Below are 26,924 nucleotides of genomic sequence, written 5' to 3'. Positions count from 1 at the left end.
AGTGGGGGGGGGGTAGATAGAGGTTACATCCACAGAGAAGAAGGAGGAGGGGCGAGGGGATTGGGGGTTCCGAGGGGGTGGTGGGGGATGGGGTAAGGGGACAACATAGGAAATGTAAATAAATCATCCAATAAAAAAAAAAAGTATATTGAGTAAACCAAGAATCAGGTTTAGTGGTGGGATGTAATGCCACATTTCAATGCAGAAGGGAAGAGTGGTGCTCTGTGAGAGGTTAATGACAAGAATCCAAACTGTAGTTCATGAAAAGAGAGAGAGAGGAAATGTTCAAATGGCCACATTTGGTGGAGCTAGTGTGGATTCGTGTGTTGATTCGGGGATGCTGTCAGGTGGTTGGAGGTGGAGTTTGGATCTTAACATTTTCCACTTGGTGTTCAGCAGTTGCTGTTCACAAAGCTCTATGCAAGTGTTGGTGCATAAAGATCCAGAAGGACTGCTCAAGAGTATGTTTCCTGAAGACAAGATTGAGACCTACAAGACCCTGTCTCTTCTAAACTTCAAATAAATTAAATGGAAACTAAAAAAAAAAAAAGGACAAGCTCTTAGAATTATGATGGAGAAGCTTCGATTTCCTTGGCCTCAGTTTGAGAACTGCTGGCTTCAGTGATCCAGCTGACCTTGGGTCTGCTCAGGCTTGACTGACCCTGCTGGCTTGCTTGCACTGCTCCTGACCACCTGACCAACCGTCTGCAAAGATGGATTTAAAGATGATCTGCTCCTACCCGTCTCACACCCAGGAACCCTTCATCTCTTCGGACAGAGGTTCTTTTAAGAAGTGGAGAGAAGGGAACCCTTTAGCTTCAGTCCCTGCTCAGCCTTGCCTCTCAGCTGTGTTAAGAAACCTCTGATCACTTTTGATTAATATGCCACGGCACACAGGATCGTGTGGAATAAAGGAAAGAAAGAAAGAAAGCTGGGGTGTGTGCAGTAACAAGAGTTGACCATCTCTCACAATTGAAAACATCATTACACGAAACAGGAATACAAACTGCTAATCCAGACTTTCACTGTCACCTAGGTCCATGTGTTGAAGGCTCTTGGTCTCAGGTGTCACTACTGGTAGAACTTTGTGGGGATGGGGCCTAGTGTGCCCATCTAGGGGACATTGGGAGCCAGCCTCCTCCTGTCTTTTGTCTTGTGTCTAAGCCACTGCAGAGTGGGCAGGCATCTTCTGCATGTGTTCCTGCCATGATGCAGTGTGCCACCAACCACAGAATGAGATTTCTAAACCTGAGAATCAAAACAAGCTTCTCTCCCTTAAGTTAATTCTTGGGCATGTTGTCACAGCAATGAAAAACTAACACATACTTTTTTTTCCCTACAAATTCTTCCACAAACTTCAGTTTATACATAAAGCAGCAAACTAGAAATTTCAAGATCTTTCTACACTGCTTAATTGTCAGACTGTTCCCCGGTGGCTTACCTGGGCACATGATTTATTGTCTGCCGACATCTTTTCTCAACAATGTTTATGTTTTCTCAACACTGAGTGTAAATAACCAGATGCATTAATGCTCAAGATAGGAAAAGGTCCTGGATAAAGGCTCACATGTGTATCCAAGAAGCCCCAGGCCAATTTCCGAGTCTTATGAACAAATGTTCTTGGAAGGTGTTAAAAAAAAAAAGAAGAAGTGTCCAGTTTAAGGCTAAAATCACAAATGTATGACAAAAAGAAAGCTCCTGTTCAAGCAACATTAATTTCATGGTCAGTAAAAGAGAATGGATATTTTAAATAACATTTGAATTAATAAAAGTTAGGCTATAATATTAAGTAGGAAATGACAGAGAAGATGAATTTATATAGGTGTCTTAAGTTACTTTTCTGTTGCTGTGATAAAATACTAGGACCAAGGCAATTTATTTTAAAAAGTGTTTAATCTGGGACTTACAGTTTCAGAGTGCGAGAGCCCATGGCCATCATGGCAGGGAGCCCAGCAGCAGATAGCAGGCACGGCACTGGGGTAGGAGTTGAGAGCTTACATCTTGAGACACAACTATAAGGCAGAAAAAGCTAACTTGGGTTGGCACTGACTTTTGGAATTTCAAAGCCCACTCCCAGTGATGCACATCCTCCCACAAGGGCACACCTCTGAATCCTTTGCAACAGTTTCAACAAACAGGTTACCAAGTACTCCAGTACAGGTGGCGATGGGGACCATTTTCACTCAAACCACAAAAGGCTAGTTGCTGATGCTCTAAAATGGCTTGAAACTTTTGAGAAAATTGTTCTGAACATATGAAAAAGCTTCCCTGCGGAAGCAGAAACTGTTTATGAATGATGTCATGACTGCTGCACTAAACCCTCAGCTGGACTGCTGTTTCCACTTAGGAGTGCTTTTCAAAAGGCTCCACTTTAAGTGTTGCATGTTCTAGAGTTCCAGAGTCTGCGAGGGCAAAGCCTGCTATTTTGAGTGTTGTGATAATTTAGATAGAGCAGCTCTCTACTAACAGATTTTGAATAAGATTTTGGATATAAGATAGCAACATAATAAATATGCTATACAAAAATGAAGTATTTTTTTCTGTGAGAGTTACCATAAATTAAGTGTGAGAGATACTAATTCATTTACCATTTAAATCACCTACCAGGGAAGAATAAATAATTCGCTCATCAATAACAGACTTTGAAGTAAAAAATACAACTGCAATGCTTTCCACAGTCCAATTACATAAAAATGGGTGCATTTTAAAGACACACAAATAATTTACAAAGGAATAGAGCTTATTAGGATGGTTTAACTTTTCCTAGTCAATGCTGAAATAGAACAGTAAACACCTTTTGACCCAACCCTCAAGACTAAACCAATGTTCACTCCCTGGGTCAGTAGAAAACTCTCTATGCTGTATCTCAAGCTATTTCTAGCTAAGGTGTCCATTCAAATCTTGCTATAAATCTTTTTTTTCTGGCTTTAAGTCCACAGCTCTTTAAGTCTTGAACACTCTTTAAGAAATAAATATGTATATAAAATATTAGAAACAACAAAGTCAAAATTACAAAACCAAGTCTTACTAGCCAAAAGTAGTACTTACAAAAAGCAAACTACCTTGCTAGTCATAGTGGTGGAATATCTATGTAACCCCAGAACTCAAGGAAGATCACTACATATTTGAGGTAAGCCTACACAGTGAATTCCAGGCTAGCCAGTCCCCCCATGTTCCCACCAAACCAACAAAAACTGGGGGTAGGGAAGAAGGAAATTAGTTTGAAAATGATAAGCTTACAAAAAAGCCTTTCAATTCAAGATAACAAATCATTGTATAAAATGGAATTTCTTCAATTTCAGATGAAACAATTACATGTACCACAAAGTAAAGTTTATCTACTGCTGAAATGAAAAGAATTTCTGCCATATAAGGAATTATTACTGAGGAATGACAGGAGAACCAAGGCCTTTATGCCAGTCACGGCTTGACCTCTCACAGGAACGACTCAGGGTCTCCAGATCTTAAAAGCAGGGGAAGTCCTAGTGAGGGCTGAGAGCAAAGGTCAGGTGTGAGGGCTACCATCTGTTATCAGTAATAAGGCTCCTTCTTTGTGGTGTGGATGTGAGCCACACATATCTGATGCTTAGTAACAAAATTCTGATAGATAGCTTGACAAGTGGGAGCAGAAAAGTACTTTGAACTTTATTCTTTCCAAAGTTGTTGAGAACTTATACTGTAAGGAGGGCTAAAATTAAACTACAAGTTTGGATCTGAGGAAAAGGAGGAAGTAAGAGACAACAGACAGCAGGAGCAATCTCGTGGGTCACTGCAATAGGCCAAAGTCAAAACTGTAAAAAACAGAGAAAGTAAAGAAAATCTAGTGAACACAGATTATAGAGAGTTCTGAGGTTGAGGGATGGACGATGTGCATTGTTTCTGGATGGGGTTCATATGATGCCATTTGCTAAAGGGACAAGGGGCTCCTTGTAGGCAAAGGAGAAGTAAGTCTAGCTACAGTCTGCTAAATCTAAAGTGTTGTGGAGACACCCAGGTTGAAGGCAAGTCAGTTTCTGCAGCCCTAGTCTGGGGTTCAGGAAGCAGCTCCTAGCACAGCCCTGGGAAGTGCAGGAGCAGGACAGCTGAGCTGTGGGCAGACTCACAATAATGAGTGGGCAGGAGGAGGGCAAGAACTGTGAGGAGCATCAACTCAACAGTGCCAGATGGAGAGGGATCTGGAGGGAACTCAGAGACTTACAAAATCGTACACAGAACCCTGACCCACTCAGTACCACAGAAGGCAGCCTTCTTACCCTATCCCAAACTGAAAGCTCAAGGCTAAAGAACCAGCTCCACCTCCTTCCTTCAGTGTGTGTGGGGTACCTCACTAGGTAGCCCATGCTGGCCTGGAATTCAGAATTCCCTTATTTCAGCCTCCAAAGTGGGTGGAATTATAGGCACATACCACCTTGTGTGGCTTGTGCTAATATTTTAGACTTCTCTCTAGTCTAGGAAACCAACTGGACCCATGCAGTGGATGCTGATGGGAGAGTTGTGCTGGTCTTTGTGTCAATGTGGTGACCAGTCCCTCTTCGATCTCAGAGTTCTCCCTCGATACACGACATGAGCCTAGGTTTATGAAACGCATAGCTTTCTTGGTAACTAGGGGAAGAGCTGTTCCCACATCTGTAATGGGGAGAAGCTGGGGATATGAGCTGCAGAACCCGGATCCAAGTTCTAGTGTGGTTGGGTGGGGGTACATAAACAGCAAGACGGACATGCCTTGGAAAGAAAACCCACCCTAGTTACAACACCCTGGGTCACTGTACAAGCCCAGCACTGAACCCCAGAGACCAGGGCAGACCTAATACCACACCCTTCTCTGCTGACATAAACCTTCTGTATCAAAACTAGCAGGCTGCCATTCTGCAATGAAACAATGACTGCTCCCTCCCCACATTCTGGCTCTAGCAAGTTTTGAAGCTTTGTAGCACAAGAACAAATGTCAGAGGGTCCTTTGGGGGACATGATCCATTCCTCTGTTACTAGATAGAGGAATGGCTTCACCCGTGATTAATACGGAAATGTCACACCAGCCCATCTGGGCTCTGACAGTGACTGGAGAAAACTGGCATGACTCTAATCTCCCTGAGAAACGAAGCCCACGTGAAAAATAGTCAAGTATCTTATGTCTACAGAGAATACTCTTTAATTAAATAGCATAGCAAGGAAAATTGATTCCTGTTGTTGAAAAATACTTTAGGAGCCTGGGGAGATGGCTCAGTGGGTAACACACCAATTGTACAAGCTTAAGAACCAGAGTTCGGACACCTAGAATCCATGTAAAAGCCAGTGGAAAAGTCCACCTGTAAACCCAGCACAGGATGTAGAGACAGAGAATCCACATTCACCCTTGCCAACCATTTGCCCAGTCAAACACACACACACACACACACACACACACACACCCCACACAAAGAGAGAGAAAGAGAGACAGAGACAGAAACACACTATATAGAGAGAAGCACACAGAAAGCTCTCTGAACATCTGAACATGGGCCTATAAAAGCCAGATTCCTAGGGGAATAAAAAGCAACACAACCTTGATGGTTGGAAATATTTTTTCCTGCCAACATTCTCACTCTATCAGAAAAAGCAACTCCTTCTGATAAGAAACTTTCTAGGCCCTCTCCAGTCATCAATTTGTAGCAATCTACAGTCTTCTAGGGTCGAAGCCTTTTTTGTGTGGGTGGGTTGGGTGTAGTGTATGTGCATGTATGTATTCTGTGTGTAAGTGGGTATGCATGCACATGTGAGGATAGAGACAGAGATCAATGTTGGGTGTCTTCCTCAATTGTTCTAGAAATGTTTTCTAACAGGATCCCTTATCGAACCTGGAGCTCACTGATGTGGCAGTACTAGCTGGCCATCAATCTCTAAGGACACTCCGTTCTACCTTCCCCATTACAGGGGCATACCACTATATCTGTGTTTTCATCAAGTGTTTGGGATTTTTGACTCAGATCCTCGGGCAGGTAATGCATCAACTGAGCCATCTGACCAGCCCTCTTTTTAAGAGTAATGAAGATGAAACGACAGTAATTTAAACATGTCTACAGAAAAACACAGCTTTTGGTGGTCTGCAGTTTGTAAATTACTGGGAATTACTGTGATGAGACAGCAAAGACCAAAGATGAGAACAGAAGCAAGCTGAACATCCACACTTCCACTTAGTAATTTCCACCCTGGACACAGTCGACTACATCCACTTGCCATGGATTTTAAAGATTCATGGTCACTGGCTACAGAGACCATTGCTGCTGCCAATTGACATTGGCAGGAGCTAATATTAGTCTGTGCTATACATAGGCTGTTGTTCTAAGAGTTCTCCATGTATAGACTTGAAAAAAATTTTTTTAAATGAACACAGTTATCATCCCCACTGTAGACTGAGACAGAATGAAGCACCTTGTGCAGTGTGACAGATTAAGAAGGACTGTGACTAAATTCAGGCAGTGAGACTCCAGAACCCAGATTCGTAATCCATATAGGTCAGCTCAACAGACCTTACATTCATTCATTCATTCATTCATTCATTCATTCATTCATTCACTCACTTATTCACTTGCTGATTCTGAGTATTTACAAAGGATTTAAAATTAAAGGGTACTAGGTGCTAGGGACACAGAGAAACAATCAGGCTCAGTCCTCACCCTGGGAAGACATGTAAGCAGAGGCATGAAAACCAGACTGGTAAGGTAATACTGAGAGAAAGGGTACTGTACAAACCAAGACTGTGGGCATCGGAAGGACCAGATCTTCAAGGTCACAATGGCTATCTGAAACATTTTCCCTAAGTGCCAGCAGAAACCATTAAGGGTTTCACCTGTAGGCAAAATTAAAAATCTACCTCTGTAAAGAACCTTTTAGTCCTAATATGGAAAATGAACTTGGTCAGCCTGTAAGATGGCCAATGAAAGGAAAAACTGATTAAGATCCGGAAGGAAGACGAGAGTAAAGGAATGGTGGTGGGTGTGGGACGGGGCATAATGAGAAGAGGGAGAAGAGGGACAGGGAAGGAAAGGAAGCTGGCAAACAGGTAAAAATCAGTAAGTGATAGACCAGAGAAACAGCAAGTCAGAGGAGGGACACGGCCCTTAGCCTATGCACCAGGGCACAGTCACTGCCCAGTCACTGCTGTGAAAGCACTGGGAACTGGCATGTGGGAGGAATGAGCTCTATTTGAGACTTCATAGTTTGGGGTTCATCTTCAATAGGAAACATTAAAAGTCAGAGCCTCTGAGTAAGGTCTAGACAAAAACTCAAAGCTCATTTTGCTACACGCATGGCAAGTGACATGTGACTGAGGCTGTACAGAGAGAAACGAACCATGGCCTCAGAGCGATGTGGATGAGCCCCAGCACCAGACGAGAGCTGGCTCCAGAGCCAGCAAGGCCAGAAGGAGCTGGAGAACAGAAGAAAGGCAGCAGCAGCTCATGTAAGGTGTACAAACCGGCACTGCAGAAACAGCGAGGAATGCCACATCCTGGAGGGAGCACGAGCACGAGGAGGCAAGACCCAGCACAGGCAGGCTCGACAGCTGCGGGTAAGGACACGCAGGCCTTCAGAGTCAGCCAGTAACCTGAGTGCGCTGACAGGCCTGGAAGGCAGACTGCAGTGGTTGAGTTTTGTGCTGGACAGTTTTATGTCAACTTGACACAAGCTAGAGCCATCTGAGAGAAGGGAGCCTCAGTTGAGAAAATACCTCCATAAAATTGGGCTGCAGGCAAGCCTGTGGGGCATTTTCTTAATTAGTGATTGATGGGGGAGGGCCCAGCCCATGGTGGATGGTGCCACCACTGGGCTGGTGGTCCAGGTTCTATAAGAAAGCAGGGTGAGCAAGCCATGAGGAGCAAGCCAGTAAGCAGCACTGCCCCGTCACATCGGTGTCAGCTCCTGCCTCCAGGTTCCTGGCCTATTTGGAGTCCCCATCTTAGTCCCTTCCAATGATGAACTACAATGTGTTAAGTATAAGCCTAATAAGCCCTTTCCTCCTGAACTTGCTTTTTGGTCATGGTGTTTCATCATAGTAATAGAAACCCTAACTAAGGTAAGTTCCACGTGACGAAGTATACTAAGGTGACTGTGAAGAACACTTTTGAGAAGTCAGATTTTAAGGAGAAGTGAGATTACAAGGAGGGAAAGGCTGAGAGTTACAATGTTTCAGTTCTTCTTTCTAAGAAGCTTGAGAATTTCCAGACCAATGGGAAGGAAGCATGGGAGGAAGAGTCTTTAGGGTACAGAGTCTTAAGATGAGGAGGATGAAGTACTGGGCCATCTACTCCTCATTTCCTCGTCACTGACTTTCTGAAACACAGGTGTGCTGTGGCGACTGGCCAACAACTCCTGAACACAGTAGATGAATGATTTGAACCCACCCTTGACACTGTAGGGCCTCCTTAGCCTTCTACAGGACAATCTGGGTGCTCCTGTAAGGATCTGTGCTAGAGAATCTGTTTTAAAATTGGCCTACTCAATTTTAAGTCAAGAGGCCTTCTAATGTAGGCATTGGTGACTGGTATGTGCCTGTAGTCCTGGCACTCAGGAGATAGAGACAGAAGAAGTTCAAAGCCATCTTCCAATGCAAAGAAAGTCAAGACCAGCCTGGGCTACATGAGATGCCTTCTCAAACAAAGGTCTTCTAAAACCTAAAGCTGCAGGGTGGAACAGTGGCCCAACATGCAGGAGTCTGAGACAGGAGGATCAAGACTTTGAGGCCAAACTCAGCAATATGGTAAGATCTTGTCCCAAAATCACAAACAAGTAAACATCCAAAATTACAGTGCAGGTAGTACAAAATAACCTGAGGCCAAAGAATGTTGTTGAGATTGAATTTCACTCACTACTGCTCAACCAAGGTTTACGAGAATGCACAGGTACCAAACAAGACATGAATGGGCTACACAGGTAATGACAACATTAGGGAGACAGGCTTGGCCTTCACAGGTTCCAGAAAAGTCCACTACCCACACTAATGCCAAAGGCACAGTAATCACCACAATTTTCTCTGATAAAATCCCCTTTGGGGAATTAACTGTATCAATGAACAGCAAGCCACTGGCACGTCAGTACCTTAGAAGTATTTGCTCTTGAGTACAGCTCCGACAGGTGTGCAAAGTTCACTATAACTCAGCACAAGTGCAGGGGAACATGGCTACCTAACGTTAGAAAGAGATCACATTAGAAAGCCCAGTGACTCCAAATGTTTAGAAAACTCAGAAATGGTGTTTATTTACTTATTTCATGTGTGTATGTGTGTGTGTATGTGTGTGTGTGTGTGTGTGTGTGTGTGTGTGCCTGTATGTGTCATGTCTGAAGGTCAGAGACAACTGGTGGATGTCAGTTCCCTTCTATCATATTGGTTTCAGAGATCAAACTCAGGTTGTTATATTGGTGAAAAGGAGTCTTTACCAGCTGAGCTGTCTCACCAGCCCTAAGGATGACTGGCAGCTTGGGAAGGAGCTGTAATGTCATCAGCAGTCTCAGGAGCCATTCTGAAGGAAGGCCCTAATGATCCTAGCTCCACATTTCTATGAACATAACGTTCTTTGAAACCATCCTTGGCTCTCACTGTTAGGGTTTTATTCCTGGACGGAGTTGGTCTAGAAAGCCCAGAAAGCAACCTCAGTTGTGGAGTAAAAACCCTGGCCTGCGCTGTGATGATTGGTAAGGGGAGGGGGGCATGGAGCAGTGCTTCGTATAAGTGGGAAGAGGGAGGGTTCAAAGAGCTGTATTCAGCAGTCAGGAACTGACTGTGTACTTGACTCAGACACAGCTGAAATGCTTTCCTCATGGGCAACCAGTCATTATGGCTCAGCATGACTTCACCACATAGGTGTGGTGGTGTAGGGTGTAGTCCGTGTAGGCTCATAACAATCCATGGCAAGCACTAATAAGAAAAAGCTACTCAAAACATCATTAAGGTACATGTTTATAAATTCTTCCCTCCTCTCTTAAAAACAATGGCAAAACGTACAAGTTTTGCCCAAATGCTTCCAATTCCCTTGATAACACTCCACACAGCTCCTAGTAGTTGGGACTGTCCTTATAGTAATAGGAAATCTGCCTGGAACAATACTCAGAAATGTGTCTATGCAGGGTCAGGGAAGCCAGCCCAGCCACCACTATCATGACGGTGACCTACCCAGTGCACCATTTATCTAGAGGAGAGCAGCACTAGTTACAGAAAAAAAGTTCTTTCCAATTCTTATCTTTCTCTCCCAGTAGGAATTATGGCTTATCTTCCCTAACATCTTTGGATATTTCTTCCTGAAGGCATGTTTGTGTGACATGTCTCACATCAAACAACTGTAAAAACACTGCTCGAGAACACTAGAGATACGATTTTAGTAGGTCAACTGAATTGAGTAATACCCTCTAAATTCACAACTTTCTGGAACCTCTAATGTCTTAGTCAGAGTTTCTATTCCTGCACAAAACATCACAACCAAGAAGCAAGTTGGGGAGGAAAGAGTTTATTCAGCTTACACTTCCACACTTCTGTTCATTACCAAGGGAAGTCAGGACAGAACTCTTGCAGGGCAGGAATATGAAGGCAGGAACTAATGTCGAAGCCCTGGAGGAATGCTGCTTACTGGATTGTTTCCCCTGGCATGCTCAGCTTGTTTTCTTACAGAACCCAGGACTACCAGCCCAAGGATGGCACCACCAGAATGGACTGGGCCCTCCCACCCTTGATCACCAATTGAGAAAATGCTTTACAGCTAGATCTCATGGAGGCATTTCGTCATGGGAGGCTCCTTTCTCTGTGATAACTCCAGCTTGTGTCAAGTTGATACACAAAACCAGCCAGTACAACTGTAAGTACGACCTCTTATAAAAGATGTGACAGGTTAAGCTTTGAAGATGTAACAGGTTAAGATGAGGCCACACTGGATTAGTGATGACTAACCCCAATGACTGGCATCCTATAAGATGAATACACAGGGGGAATGACATAAGGATACAGGTAAGCGTAGGAGTGGTGGGTCTACCAGCCACAGAACACTGAGGATTGGCAGCTAGTCCTAGAGGCAATCCAAATAAGGAGTCTCCTTTGCCAGCTTCAGAATGAGCACAGCCCTGCCAACATCTTGATTTCTGTGTCAAGTTTCTGAAACTGAGAAAATGAATTCTGCTGTTTTAAGCCATCTGTTGTGGCAACTCCAGGAAAGTAACAGGCTAGGTATTGACACCTGAAGCATTACTGCCACTAATGATTCATTTTGCTCCCATGGGGATAGTTAGTCCCCTTTCCCATCTGTAAGGGATGCCCAACTTCCAAACCCACCAGTGGATGTCTATAATGAGATTGTTTTGAACCCCATAGTATTATTTTATTCCCTATACACAATTATGATACAGTTTAATTTAGAAATTAAGTACAAAAGAGATTAACAATGAAAAGTAAGATAGAATAATCAAACTTGGGAGTCACTCACTTCTGGAGTTTGTGCTTACTGTTTTTAGAGCACAAGTGTCTGTGGGTAACTGAAGTTGCAGAAACAGATGCACACAAGGGACTGCTGGCCCCACAAGTCACTACATACTGCACAGCCATGCACATCTGTGAGACACTGGCCTTAAGGAATGACAACACTCCTAAAGATGCCCAGATTCTTCTCTAAAGGATGCTAAATACTCTTCTCTTCAAAGGCACACGTTCTCCTTTTACTTGAAACAGAAATGCCCTGCCCTACAGTAAGTACAGTCATCTCCCTTGGAGTTTCTGAAGGCTCAGGAGAGTCCGCCTGGGGAGCTCCTGTTACCAGGGACACAAATTCTGTCCCTGTGGTTTTCTGTGAAAATACAGAAAATACAGCCATGAGCTCTGTCATACAACACAGTATCAAGCAAAGCCACCTGAAGAATACTAACAAAACAGAAGAAAACAGTGACATTTTCATGAAGCTGTTCATTTAACCAGCAAACTATGAATCCCTACAGAACAGTGAAGGCAGCAAGGCAAAAGTCTGTGAGGTTTCTAAATGCATACAAAAAAGATGCTTTAAGTTCCCCCCAACTGTCAGGAGCACATTCTTTTTCTACTTCATGTGCCCCCTTTTCCTTTCTTGTTGCCCCTCCCTTCTCCCTTCTCTTTCTCCCTCCCTTCCTCCCTTTCAGCTTTGCATGTGTTGAGTGAGCTAACCCCAATCTTACTTAGGTTTTCTACTTGATTGCTTATTACAGGTCTGAGGATTCCAAGAAGTGGAGTGTGGGTGTGCATCTCTAGGCCTAAGCTAACCACATCAACACAGAACCCGCTCACACTCACACTGACAGCCAAGTGCAGAGCTCTGTTTTCATGTGCTGTGGGATGGACTCAGGCTTTCTCTCCTTTATCCACCTCTCATGTGGCACAGCACCATAGTGGTCCAAGGAACTCTGCTTCTACATAAACTGGAAGCAAGCACTGTCTGTTTTGCACATCCTGGGAAGGAGACAGACTCCCAATCTGAGAACGTGACTCTCAAGGCCATGAACACACTACTCTCATTCTACAACTGCTTATTACTGGATAAAATATGTAAGCCCTCCAGGCTTTCCTGTCTCCATCTGAGACATGTGAGGAACACAACCTACGTGTCAGGGTTAATGTGAAGAAGAGATGCAACAGAGTGGCAATGCTTAGTGTCTTACAAGGGTATAATTGATAAAATTTTAGTTCTTATTCATTTATTTCCTTAACCCATGTCAACTAATAAAAGTAAAGGTAGTAAGACAGGGCCTGGGAATGGCTCCGTCAGTGAAGTGCTTGGTGTGCAAGCATGATACCAGTGCCCACAAAAGGGGATGGGGAGCCAGGTGTTATGGCACACACCTATAATCTCAGCACTAGAGAGGCAGAAGCAAGAGGATCCCTGGTGCTTGCTAGCCTGTCAGTCTAGCCTAATTGATGAGCTCCAGGTTCAGTGAGGGACCCTGTCTCAAACGTAAGGTGGAGAGTGATTGAGGAAGACAAGCAGCCTTAATCTCTTATCCCCATACACAGGTGTATACATGTGCAGGTACACACATGTACACATACACACACAAGTAGCAAAATCATGACCCAAAGAAGGCCATATATGATAAATCACATTTATTTTTACAAAGTAATAACAATAATATATATTAGCTCTTTCCTCTAGTCTTAGCCAAAGTTCCTCTAACACAGATATATGATTAACTTTCAGAAAAGGTTTGTTTTGTTTTGTTTTGTTTTGTTAAGACAGATCATATAGAGCCCAGGCTGGTCTCTAACTCACTGTGTAGCCAAGGGCTATGATTACAAGTACATAACAACACATCTGGCTCCAAAGAAACATTTTGTATTGTTTTGAGAACTTGGCTGAGGGCCATAGGGAGATGGGCTAAAGGGTAAAGGCACTTGCTGCCAAGCCTGATAACAGACTTTTATCCCCAGGATCCAATATAGTGGAACATACATTCCCACAGAATAAATACATAAATAAATGTAATTTTAAAAACATGTACTTTTAAAAACAGGACTTGTTCAAAACTCTTTAAAGACACGAATTCATCTTGACAAAATATTAATAAAAATGTTGACTTTGTAACAGTTTGGTGAAGAAAATATAATTTAACAAAGATAAACATTTCTCATCTCTATGACTATCCTATAAGTACTACTGAGTAAGATTGGTGAAAATTCTTTGAACAGAAACTATTTCTATATTGACATCTCTCCCCATCGATTTTTAAAAGTTATCAATTTGACTACATCTGAAATTAGCTAAAATCTAAGTGGGTACCTATGAGGCATTTTTCTTGATTGAATCATTTGAAGTAGGAAGATCCACCTTAAATCTGGTGGCAGCCCAAAGAATATGAAATAGTGGTGAGCTGAGACCCCCCCCAAAAGACCATAAGAAAACACAGATATTTACATTATGGTTCATAACAGTAGCAAAATTACAGTTATAAAGTAGCAATGAAAATAATTTTATGGTTGGGGGTCACCACAACATGAGGAACTGTGTAAAAAGATCACAGCTTTAGGAAGGTTGAGAACCACTGACGTGGAAGAAGGAAGTGCTCCCTCTTGGCCTACTTGCCCTTGCTCTTGCTGGCAAGGTCATTCCCTCACTGCCACTAAAGTCTACTTCTTCTGGATTCCAGCATATAGTGCAGACCAGCCTCACGGACTGGATTCTTGGGAGCCATTATTGAAACAACTGGACTATAACTTACAAGCCACTCTAATAAATACACACAGACACACACACACACACCACACACACACACACACACACACACACACACACACACACACACACACTATCAGTTCTGTTCCTCTAGAGAATCCTGACTACTACAGGAAGCATCTACCCAAACACCTTTAGGGTTAGTTGTCCTTCCCCACATTCCCTCCTTTATCCTGTCCTCTCTTTCTCTTCCCTACTTAGTCCCCCTATTCTAGTCTCCCCCTTTATCTTTTTATAATACCATCCTCTATTTCCCTTTCCTTGGAAGATCTCCAGACCCGCTCTGGTCCCTTACAAGGTACATAACCTCTGTGTGGTTAGTAAAACTGAAACACACTTAAGCTTAAAAGATAGCATCCACTGTACATATCCATATGCATATCCATACATAAGCAGCAGTGTAGTAGGGATACTTCTGATATTGACAAGCAGTGAGGTCACAGAGGAGCAGGAGGTGATGGACTGAGATTATGTATGGTATGGACACCTGATCAGAGCTGTGTTTTTACGTAGCTAAAGGTAAAAAGGCAAGTATTTGGGTGTACGACTAATAGCTTATAGAAGACAAGCAAGGAGATAATCAAGTACAAAAAAAATGTTTGGAGAGAAGTCAACCACAGGGGAGAAAGGATTAGTGAGCACTGTGGGAAACTTGGACTGAGGATGAATGGTCAGCCTATGGAAGAACATTCCCTCTCCCCACACCAGTACTTTACACCACATTTAAAGGGGTATTATTACTCAAGATTTTCTAGAGAAAATGAACTGACAGAGTGAATACATGGCTATATATGGAGGGAGGGTGGCATGATGCTCCACTCCCTAGCTGAGGACCGACTGACATTTGATTGCTGCTGAGAAAGGGAGGCTTAATGGTGTGACGACCTGGTATCTTGACCACATTCCAGGGCAGGCCCCAAGCCCACACAAACTAGACTTAATTGTTGGGGCAGAAGTATGTGTGTGTGAAACTGCATGGATGGGGGCTGTGAGGGAGGACCTAGGACCAGTTGGGGGTTGGAGGATGAATAAGATCAAAATACATTGTATGATACTGTCAAAAAAGAAAAACATTTTTAAAAAAAGACTGGTAAAGGTCTTAATATTCAATTCTTTGAGAGTACTGGCAGACTTTAAAAAAAAAAACCTTTCAAAGAAACAAAAATTATGGGCTGGTGAGATGGCTCAGTGGTTAAGAGCACTGACTGTTCTTCCAGAGGTCATGAGTTCAAATCCCAGCAACCACATGGTGGCTTGCAACCATCTGTAATGATATCTGATGTCCTCTTGTGAGGTGTCTGAAGATAGCTACAGTATACTTATACATAATAAATAAATAAAAATTTAAAAAAATAGAAACAAAAATTAAGTTGGCAACAGCACAGCAAACCTATTAAACACTATAGGTAATAATAATTATATAAATATAATTTATTATTTAATAAATTACATTATATTAAATTAATTATTTAATATATTACAGCAAACCTATTAACACTATAGGTAATAATAATTATATATAAATAAAATTATACATAAATATAATTATAGTTATTGGGGTCCAGAAACAATCTTCATGAAATAACATGGAAAACAAATATAAAATATAACATCTCAACAACATCTTAAAAGATGATTAGAGCTTTGAGGCCCAAGATGGCGAAAGGGATCCTGGGATATTTGAAAATAGTGAAAGGGCAGATGAAAGCAGTCCTCACGACCTGCAGCCTCTTGCGCTTGCTACTTGACTACAAGGAATGGGATGCTATCCTCTCCTCCCTCCCACAACCAAATGATGGCTCTGTCTTTCCCTTCTGCTTCAGAGCTGCCCCAACCCCTCCTGTTGATCAAGTCTCCCAAGCACCCCCACTTCTCCTGCTGCTTGTCTCCCGTCTACTCTTGGTCCTGTGGTCAAAGGGTGTTTGCTCTTCATCTCTGACCCAGTGTGCAGTGATACTGAGATTGGTTCAGTAAAATATGGATTTACTTTCTGGCTTCATCCTTCCGTGTTTTAGAATTTAATTACTATTTCTTAAAAATGCATTGTGATATACAAGGAACAGAGGATGCGTAGTCTCAGAAACAGGATTTCTTGTGTCTAAGAGAGTGAACTATTGAAATGACAGGATTGCTGGGCAGTGGTGGCGCACGCCTTTAATCCCAGCACTTGAGAGGCAGAAGCAGGTGGATTTCTGAGTTCAAGGCCAGCCTGGTCTACAGAGTGAGTTCCAGGACAGCCAGGGCTACACAGAGAAACCCTGTCTCAAAAAACAAAACAAAACAAACAAACAAACAAACAAAAAGAAATGACAGGATTCTAAGTATTTTTTTAAGCAAGGAATCTATTATAGTGATGAGAAGCTAGAACCTTAAACAGGCTGGTCTCTCAATGGCTCTTTCCTTCCTATATGACAATTGTGTAAGGCTTCAGAGGAGGATGAGCAATTAATTACCTCCATGAGACAAAGGAGGCACTTATAAGGAAGTTCTTGGACAAGCCAGCACCCTCAGTCCTTTAAAGCAGCGGTTCTCAGCCTTCCTAATGCTGCAACCCTTTAATACAGTTCCTCATGTTGTGGTGACACCCAGCCATAAAACTATTTTCACTGCTACTTTATAAATGTAATTTTGCTATGGCTGTGAATTGTAATGTAAATATCTGTGGTTTCTGATGGTCTCAGGCAAACCCAAATGGTCATCTGACCCCTACAGGGATTGCGACCCACAGGCTGAGAACCACTGCTTTAGAGACAAGTAGTTTGGCATCTTGACCTATAGTAAATAACCAGAGAAGCACAAAGCCCCTGCCCCTGGTGCCTGTTAGTTCTGTTTACTAAGAGGACTAATGAGTCAATGGTTTCCTCATCTCCATAAAATAAATAGCTGCAACTATCCAGAACTTGCCTCTAGAGTCACGTTTGTCCATGTCAACTAACTATCTATATTGATTTCAAAGTGCAAAGTACCACTCATAAGAAACTGAGATCCAAGGCTTTCCGGGGCAGTGAACGTCCCATACACAATCCTATGACCCAGTGGGCAACACATGTGTCTCAGCCCATCTTTTCTTTTTCTTTGCAATGAGCCCTTCCACGACACTAAGCAGTCCAATTGTTTCTTTTCTCTTTTAAAAATAACTGACATTGGAGAGATGGCTCTACACTCAACAGTACTTGATGTGCCAGTTGATAGCCCAAGATCAGTTCCCAGCATGTACATGGCAGTTCACAACCTCCTATAAGGAATCTGATGCTCTCTTCTGGCATCTTCAGGCATCAGGCACACATATGATGCACATATATACATGTTTACTCATACATATAAGATAAAAATAACATTTTAAAATTAGTAATAAATTATTCTATACATATTCCTCCTTTAAAATATGGCTCTCCTTAAAGTGAACAAGAATCAGTATATAATTTCTGCTTTTCTAAGGAGCAGTGTACAGAACTACCAAATGAAATCTGAAAATCCTATCAAGTATTAGAAGCATTAGAAATCCCATAAATGTTGTTGACAAGCTTATTTATGTTTAGAAATATTATTAATATTTCCTTTAAGGCCATTTAACAACTACTTCAAGAATAGAAAGTATTCAAACACATCTCTAACATTCTTAAGGGCTGAGGTAAGACTACAGGCAGAGGCTTATATTCTATTATGTATAAATTTTAAGTTAAGCTATTAAGTAAAATATGATCTTATATTCTGATATTGACAAATTCACTTTTAACTATCTGGAAAGACAAGTTCTTCGATTCTCTGATATTCCATGCCATGGTGTGGTGGCATAAAGAGTTCTCTTCCTATCCCCAGCTCTGTCAACATCCCTGCTCACCTTCCTCTCCATCGCTTCTAGATTCTCCTCTCCCTCCTCATCGCCTTCTCTAGCCTGGTACCCATGGCGGGCTTGATCACAGCATCTTCCAGGCCTTGCCTGGAGCTCTGCCCCCTTTCCAGCATCTGCAGTTACAAGGCTCACAGCCTTTCAGTTCACAAGTGCCAGAACAGAGTTTCTCTTGCCCAGGACTAAAGGCAACACTAGATATTTGGTTTTATTGTTTTTGCTTTTCACGACATGGTTTCTCTATGTAACCCTAGCTGTTGTATAATATGCTCTGTAGACCAGGCTGGTCTCAAACTCAGAGATCCACCTGCCTCTGCCTCTCAAGTTCTGAAATTAAATGTGTGGGCCAACACAGGCAACTAGGATAATTTTACTGAATGGAGAAACTGCCAGATCACACTTGTTAATAGTCAATATTCTAGTTAAAAGTCAGTAAGTAAGAAGACAAAGAAGACAGATAAAACCTAAATTTCTAACCCCTAAGCACTTCAGTTCTCTCAAGATCTACAATCAATGAATGTAATATTTATCTGGATTTAGACCTAAACTCTTGATCTGTACTTTCTCCTTCAAGTTTACAGCATTCTACTCATGTTAGAAAGTTCAGATGACAAGAGCGAGCCAAGAGAACATAGAGTATCCAAACACAAGATCCGGCATACAGATGGAAGAGAAAGCATCTCCCTTATGTGTCTGTTGCTAACACTCAGATGACACATCTGATCTAAGTTCAATATCACAGTACAGCAAGTTTGGAATATCAGCTCCCTCTCACTAATGCAAATGCACACAGCGACTGTGTCTGCCTGCTAACACCCATAGCAAGCAACCACTAAAGTGGCAGGGCACACTGAGCCACAGCACATAAGTAAAGATAGCTCCCTGCACAGAACTCTCCCTCACCGTAAGTTCCTGTGCTCCATGCATTCTTAGCCAGGAAATGACTGTTACTTGAGAAACTATTAGACAACTTGTTATCACAGTACATAACACTAGGAAGGCAAGTATTTCAACTGGAAATCTTACTTATTTGTACTTACTGAGATTGTACCATTGTCTAGACCTATGGACAGTCTTCTTGTTTCCGGGTTAAAAGACATGCATGAACATGGAGCTGAAAGAAATGAACATGTTGATGACATTAACAAACAATGATTCTCATTGATTCAGGAGTGTCTAATGAGTTAAGTGTGTGGCTAAATTCACCCCACTGTCTCCTCAAGCAGTTCAGTTAAACCATACTCGCCAACAAAGTAAAAAGAGTAGTTTTACAACCAAGCCCCTAGTTTTTAAGTTGCCCTTTTAATGAACATACAAGTAAGACATTCTCAAATGTGGCAAGAAGAAAGGCTGTGGTCTTGGTTTGTGATGGCAATTCAGGATGTAAATTTGCTTGTGTACAAGACTGACTCTCCTTTGATCACTATTCTCTTGATCCCACTGGAACCACAGTTTAAACGAGAGCAGGCACTGCTTTCTGAGCTGGAGAGAAACTAGATTTTACTCTCTGATACTAACATTTAAATACACCCACCAGTGCAGAAAATCATATTCGTTCTGAACTTATATGGGGCAATTGAGCTGGCAGGGGGCTTTTACTCTGAGTGTTTATCAGGTATACTGGAGGTTCCTAATTGAAAATAACTGTAGCATCATTTTCTTTGTACGAAGCTAAAAGAGATCTAAGTTTAAATCCAAATAAAGCATACAGGTCTGTGGTGGTAAGTATACAGTGGTTTGATTTGTGAGTGAAGTTGTGGGTTTAATTAGCAAAGCTGCACCATGCTGAAGTAGGGAGAAGCCTTTACTCAGCATCACTAATTCAGACAGAACCAAGAACAATGTGAGGGTGTGGACAGAGCTAAGCGTGAGCCCAGGAAGCTACCAGAAGCCAGAGAATAGCAAGCCCAGACTCCCTCACAGCCTTCAGATGAGCTAAAGTTCGGCAGAAGCCTTGAGGTCTCGGCCTGCAGAACTGTGAGGTAATGCAGACGGTCCAGCTGTTGAACAGACTCACCTTGCAGGACTTTGTTATGGTGGCCCCAGATACTAACATGAGCATTATTTCACTATGTGGCAGTAGTAAGAATAAAACACATTCTAAAAGTCTCAGTCTCTTCACATTGTCCACTTGTGGGTCTCTGAATTAATTGCCATCTACTGCAACAAGAAACTTCTCAGGTGGAGGTTGAGAGGTGCACTCATCTATGGCTACTACGATGTAACATTACTGCTATGTTCCTTTAGCAGAATGATAATATCATGTTTTTCCCACTTCCTTATAAAAAAACAAACCTGCCAGATTCATCAATGTATTTCAACTTGTGGGGGGGGCGGGGGGAGAGTTACATGAGTCTGGAGGTGGATGTTCTCGTGAATACACATCCAGAGGCCACCCAGAATGTCCAATTAAAATGTCCAACTGTCATCCTCTACTACTCTCTGCATCATTTCCTTGACAAAGGTCTCTCATTAAGCTGGAACTCTGCAGCTGAACAGCCATTTTGACAGTTTCTTTACTGCCCCCCCACCCCATACAGAGAGAAAAGAGAGTGCACACAGCTCTAACAGCATGTCAAACTACCTTAAAGGATGAAAGTAAGAAACAAATAACGATCAGCAGGAGTGACTGCACCTGGACGAGGACTGCTTGGACATGTGCACATCCATGGTCCTCTAGCAAACTATTCAAATACACCCACCAGTACAGAAAAGCTATTAAACTATTCTATTAAACTCTGAGCTCATCTCAGGACCCTAAAGATGGAGTCCCGGGCTTTGCTGGATCTCTTTGTTCCCCATTTCTCAATGTGACTACATACATCTTTTTTTTTTTTTTCTCTTCCCACTTGTGACATTTTTAATTGGCTTGTTGAGGAAAGATGGCCAGGCATGACTTGGCATAGGTGGTAACATCCAAGTTAACTCCTAGAATTCAGGCTGGGGCACAATCAACTCTCCCCTCTGCAGCCGTTTACAGAGCGACAGAGGGAACCTTAAGTCTATATGCACCTGCTGACCCTTTGTGTTAATAAGCCTCTTCTCCTCTGGAAAGATATATCAATAAGTTTTCTACCTTTCTTTTGCTAAACTACGTGAACCTACTTTCATTCAGTTGTGTCACAGAGGCTTATGAGCATTGTTCTTGGATGTTTTTCTGTTGTTTTTCTGTTATTTGTATCAAAGAGATTTAACAAACAATGGCCACTTAACTTTCCATTTTCTACAATTCATGTTTGTTGTGGACTTAAATTATTATTAGGCTTTGGCATGTCCAAATTGAGTGCATATACACATTCAGGTTTAAATATTATGATCATATATATAGTAAGGTCTGATAAATACATATTACTTTATAAATGTGGTTACCCTAAACATCTTAAAACCTATTACATAATACCTTTAGGTATAAATGTTTTTAAAATCTTAAGGGCTGGAGAGATAGCTCAGTGCTTAAGAACACTGACTGTTCTTCCAGAGGTCCTGAGTGGAATTCCCAGCAACCACATGGTGGTTCATAACCATCTATAATGAGATATGGTGCCCTCTTCTGGCATGCAGACAGAACATTGTATACATAATAAATAAATCTTAAAAAAATCTTAATATACTAGTTGTTTACATAAAACAATATTATTTATAAGATTTCATTAAGCTATAAAAGTGAATATTATATATATAAATTGTAATAAGGATATCCTTCCAAAACAGATTCTAAAAATGTACTTATATAAAACTTTATCTTGTTATATAGTGGGTAACAAAATTCGAATGATTTGTTCAAAATATTCTTACTATATAAAAAATGTTTAATGTAAGACTCTTTTTGTGTTTTTCACTATGTGGTTTCCTAACCCCTAGCTCCTTCCAGATCCTCCCCACTTTATCTATGAAAACTAAAGTTCAAAATTAGAGCCTTTTTCAAAGGACAAAAAAAAATCCCACATGATTTTATCAACTAAAGGAAACAACCATCACCTCAATGATTCTTTTCTGACTTAAAAGCTCATGACAGCATCCAGGAACTTTAGCTCACTCCTGGGAGGCAGGGACTTTCTCACATCATCTGAGAGCACATTCCTGTGGACCTGGAAAATTCTGAATGTACTCATCTTCAACAACACTGACAATGGAACACCCTGAGAAGTTAAACATTCATCTGTTCATGTTTCTTAAAAATTCTGTGATTAGATTTTTAAAATTATGATATCTAGCATACTAGTATACTTTAAATGATAAAATCATACTAATATTAGTTTTAATGAAGTCCCAAATGAAGATATTATGTACTTTCACTTCATCATGCCTTTGTGATATGCCTATTTACTTATAATACGCCCCACATTATTCAAAACTAATGTTTGAATAAAGAGTCATCTTTCATTGTCTACACACACACACACCCAGACACACACACAGACACACAGACACACAGACACACACACAGACACACACACACAGACAGACACACACACACAGACACACACACACAGACACACACACACACAGACACACACACAGACACACACACACAGACACACACACACAGACACACACACACAGAGACACACACACACATTCTTATTATTCAGTGTAGTTTGGCTAAAGCAAAACAAAAGTTTCTAATTTAAACTTTAATTCCATTTATCTAACTAGGAATACGCAAAGATTTGGGCTGACTCTCCTTAAGTAAATTATAAAGGACATCTATCTCTAGTAACCACACCATCCATGACAGCTTATGCCTTAAGTATGATGTTTCTTTGCCTAATTAGTATCTGAAATGTCCCACAGCATAATCAGCTAGCATTAAAAAATTAAGCAACATCTATCTTTTTACAAATCTAAAAATGAGGAGAGCAATATTACAGTGACCCCTTATCTTGGGCTAGTTCTAGCCCCTGGGTTAGCCTTTCCTTGCTCATATCTGTGTCAGAACTAATATCCCATGACTAAGAGATAAAAACCTTGTGGACCAGCAGCTCCCTTCAACCCATGAGCTAAAAATGTCATCAGATATCGCACTGGGCCTACGGGCCTACAGAAAAGCTTCCCATCTCACTGGACCTGCATCTCTGACGTACCCACCAACCTATTTCAAACTTGGCTTGATTTGTGATTTTGTTCTGTAAAATGATAAAACTTCATGAAACCGCTTCCACAAGAGAAGACAAAATTGGGGGTAGCCTTCTGGGGCCATAGTCACTCAAATTGACCACAGTAAACTGTTTCTTATTCCCTTAAAAAATAGCTAGAGAATTTCACACTGATATACATGTAAGTATAAGCTGGGCACAGTGAATGAAGGCATTTACAAAGAAAGGTTACAAGTGTACAACTCAGAACTCAGGTGAAGGCTCATGCCACCCACCACAATCAACCTCTTTCTCAAGTAGGCCTTGATTAGATCTGGGAAACAGGTGATTCAAAATCAGGATTTCTATAAGCACTCAGGTTCCTATACTTTGTCAGCTGAGCAGAGGGTGATAAAGTGGCTGTACCAGTGTAAAATCTGAGTGCAGTGCTCTAACACAAATTCACACTCAAGAGCCAGAGCAAGCACTGGACAAACGGCAAAACTACTTATTTCGGTGGCTTGTGTGATGGGCCTGCCTTATATTTGTTGGTTTTTTTTTTTTTTGAGGGTGGGGTGGGGTAGTGGGGCTTCTGTTTTGTTCTGAGGATAAATTCATAAATACCAGAGGTAACTTAAATCCCTAGCCTGGCCTGAAAAAGAGACCCCACACAGCCTCCAGACCTCCAACTGCCCTGCATGAGGCCTTCACCTTCCTGATCTCTAGTCACTGTATATCTGGAAGTCAAGGTAGTTTACCTGTCCCCTATTCCCAAAGGAGAAGTTGGCACCTAGGGCCAACTGTGAACCCAATCCTCTCGAGCGAGTCTCCACCACCCGCCACTGTGGCTGACACATCAGATTCCTCCCTGCCTGTCTTTAGTCTTAAGGCCATGAATGAAAAAGTTAATTGGTAGAGTACGCCTAAAATATCTCAACCATGGATACCCAGAACTTTCATGTGCTATTTGTCTGTAGTATAATGGGAATGTGGTGGTTGAAATAGTAACCCCATTAGAAGCCTAGAACACATGTACGGCTGCAATGAAATCTCAATCTTGGGCCCTGGGGAAGGTCCCTCTACAAGTAACATTTGCATAGAAGGGTCCCAGCTGAGCAGGCTGTAAGCTGATGCTATCACAGCAATTAGCATCAATAACATGGAGACACAAGGGGAACACATAAAGAATATTTGTTCCAATTTCTCTTTAGCCCAAGTATGTATACAGTATATATACATATTTATGTATGTATATATGTATTGTTGCCTTCAAAACAAGGCAACAATTACCCTAAATTCTCTACAGAGGCTCTAGGTGTATAGTGTTCAGTAAGCAGGCACACGGCCCTGGATCCGATTCCCAGCAGACATAAAAACATTCTGTTGAAAACAGTTTAAGTAAACTTTCTTCTGGGAACACCAGTGACCAGGCCCTTAGGCACTATTTCTCCTGCTATCATCCTCAATGAGCTGGGGGAGTGTTTACCTAGGACCTGCCTTCTTCATACAGTGAACATCATGAATGTAGAAACTAACTGCTGTATTTTACCCCCACAGCCTCTGGACACTGCACATAGCCAGAAGAAACGTTAACATCTGTTGGACAAAGTGTCCAAAGAAACTAAAGAAAAGAGGATAAACAATCCTTTTCTACTCTCCATAACTACATGACATGGCCTCCCTCCTATCAGACCATGTTCATCGAAACACGACAGTAACGCAATAGGCCATGAGTGAGCCCTTCTATTTAAAGGTCAAAGAGGTCCAGAAGAGTGTGACAGATTGGAAGGGAAGTATTCTACCAGCCTCAAGGCTGGCTACATACTTGCAGCTACAGCTAGGGAAATGTAAGACTTACATTCTAGGTTCCTGTCAGGACCAAGTCCACAATTTCCTAGTCAAAGTGCCAAATTCCTGGGAAAGCCGGATTGACACGGGCGGAGGTTGAGGGGAACAACCTTATTTACACAAGGCTGGACGGGTCCTCTTGGCTTGCTTCCTTCAGTTGACTGGACAGCTTAGAAAAGGGAATGGGAACACCAGCACAGACAGTGCCTGGGATTTATAATGATGCATCTGCTGTTCTTTGTTCTCCTGCGTGTCACTTCTCTAGGTCACTCAGCACTTCACACACTGCCTTGCTGGTTACTCAGCACCAAGCTCAGGCCTCACCACTCTTCTCACCCAGAGCCTCCCGCCCTGTTCCCTGTATTAAAGATACTGAATATCTAGTCTCTTGCCAAACACAACAATGACTATATTGTAACTATTCTAGAGGGCCAAGTCAAGAAGCAGCCTTCAGGTTTTGGAATACTACTTCTCATATAAACACCGGACACTGTAGCACACAGTTTGTAGCCATTCACTTGATTCTCTTTCCTTTTCACTTATTGTGTAACCAAGGAACATAACCATTAATTAGGGACAGCACTGAGTAATCTCATTTATTTATTTTTTAAAAAAACTCAAGATGAAAGCATGTAATGTAGTAGGCCTCATCATGGCAATAAAAGCTAACTACTGACAACTATAAAGGTTATATACATGCCTTCCCCCTTTTATTTTACCTGTATGCCATACTGAAAGCACCTAAGAATGTAACATTTCAGAAACTGCCTTGCCCTGTGAATCTTCTTCATCTGCACATCCCTGGCACTTACAACAGTGGCCTATGTATAGCAGACATGTCATAAATATTTGACTAACATAATAGCTTATATTTACATATTTTTAAATCAATACTGCATTTGCATGAGACTTCACTGGGTTCATTTAACCATGTACATATTGCTCAACAACATGTTACAAGACCATATTCTAACTTTAACGCATACTGAAATCATCTAGAGATTTGACTAAAACAAAGATTCTGATCCAGTTGCTTTGTGCAGAACCCAATAGTGCAATTCCAATTATTGTTCAGGGGATGCTGAAAGCTGTATGAGGATAAAAGATCTGTCCTAATTCCCCTTAGAAGACTACAGAAATACCTAAACAGTCTCATTCCTCAAAGCCAATATGCCACCATTACAGAAACACAGCTGATGTTCTTAGGGAAATCATATCTACTATTAGACTCTGTCATGGTTTGTATATGCCCAGCCCAGGGAGTGGCACTATTAGAAGGTGTGGTCCTGTTGGAGTAGATATAGCCATGTGGGTTGTAGGTGTGTCACTGTGGGTGGCTTAAGACCCTCACCCTAGCTGTCTGGAAGCCAGTATTCTGTTAGCAGCCCTCAGATGAAGATGTAGAACTCTCAGCTCTCCTTGCACCATGCCTGCTTAGATGCTGCCATGTTTCCACCTTGATGATAATGGACTGAACTGCTGAACCTGTAAGCCAGCCCCAAGTAAATGTTGTTCTTGGTCATGGTGACTGTTCACAGCAGTAAACTCCTAACTAAGTCAGACACCACCATTACACAGGTGTCAGTATCTATGACATACTCCCCAGGTGTCTCTGTTGTTTGCTCTGTACAACACTGGGAGCTACAAATCCCTGTTCAGTTACAGCCTCCCCTTGCCTCTTCTTGGCAGCTATGTGTCAAGTTTGACAAAGAGGTAAAACCAGAGCAAACACTGGTTATTTTACTTAAAGTTGGAGGAGGAAAAAAAAATCAGAATTTTTCCTTTTTCCCCATGCTCCCAAATATCATTCCTGCCATAGCTTAACAGTCTGTATAGGACTGTATAGTCTGTATAGGAACCCCAGTGACCACACTAGGTTGGGACTCATGGAGGCAAACTTTACTACTCTTCCCATCCTCTATTCTGGTCTCTCCACACTGGCTC

The 26,924-nt window shown here is 41.9% G+C and overlaps 1 protein-coding gene across 2 annotated transcripts in view; it reads right to left on the bottom strand.

Annotated features, from left to right (window-relative positions):
* The window catches only part of Wdfy2 (WD repeat and FYVE domain containing 2), a 129,583-nt gene that overhangs the window by 46,340 nt on the left and 56,319 nt on the right, over positions 1-26,924 (bottom strand). For both annotated transcript variants that reach the window (XM_028758742.1, XM_028758741.1), the window contains exon 3: positions 19,098-19,171. In XM_028758742.1, coding sequence (XP_028614575.1) covers positions 19,098-19,171 — 74 coding nt within the window. The remainder of the gene's footprint in view (positions 1-19,097; positions 19,172-26,924) is intronic.

The sequence above is a fragment of the Grammomys surdaster genome, unplaced genomic scaffold, assembly GCF_004785775.1.
Source record: "Grammomys surdaster isolate TR1022 unplaced genomic scaffold, NIH_TR_1.0 126219, whole genome shotgun sequence".
NCBI classification, from domain to species: domain Eukaryota; kingdom Metazoa; phylum Chordata; class Mammalia; order Rodentia; family Muridae; genus Grammomys; species Grammomys surdaster.
Note: the sequence above shows the minus strand (reverse complement) of the source record. Positions and strands in the feature narration are given on the sequence as shown.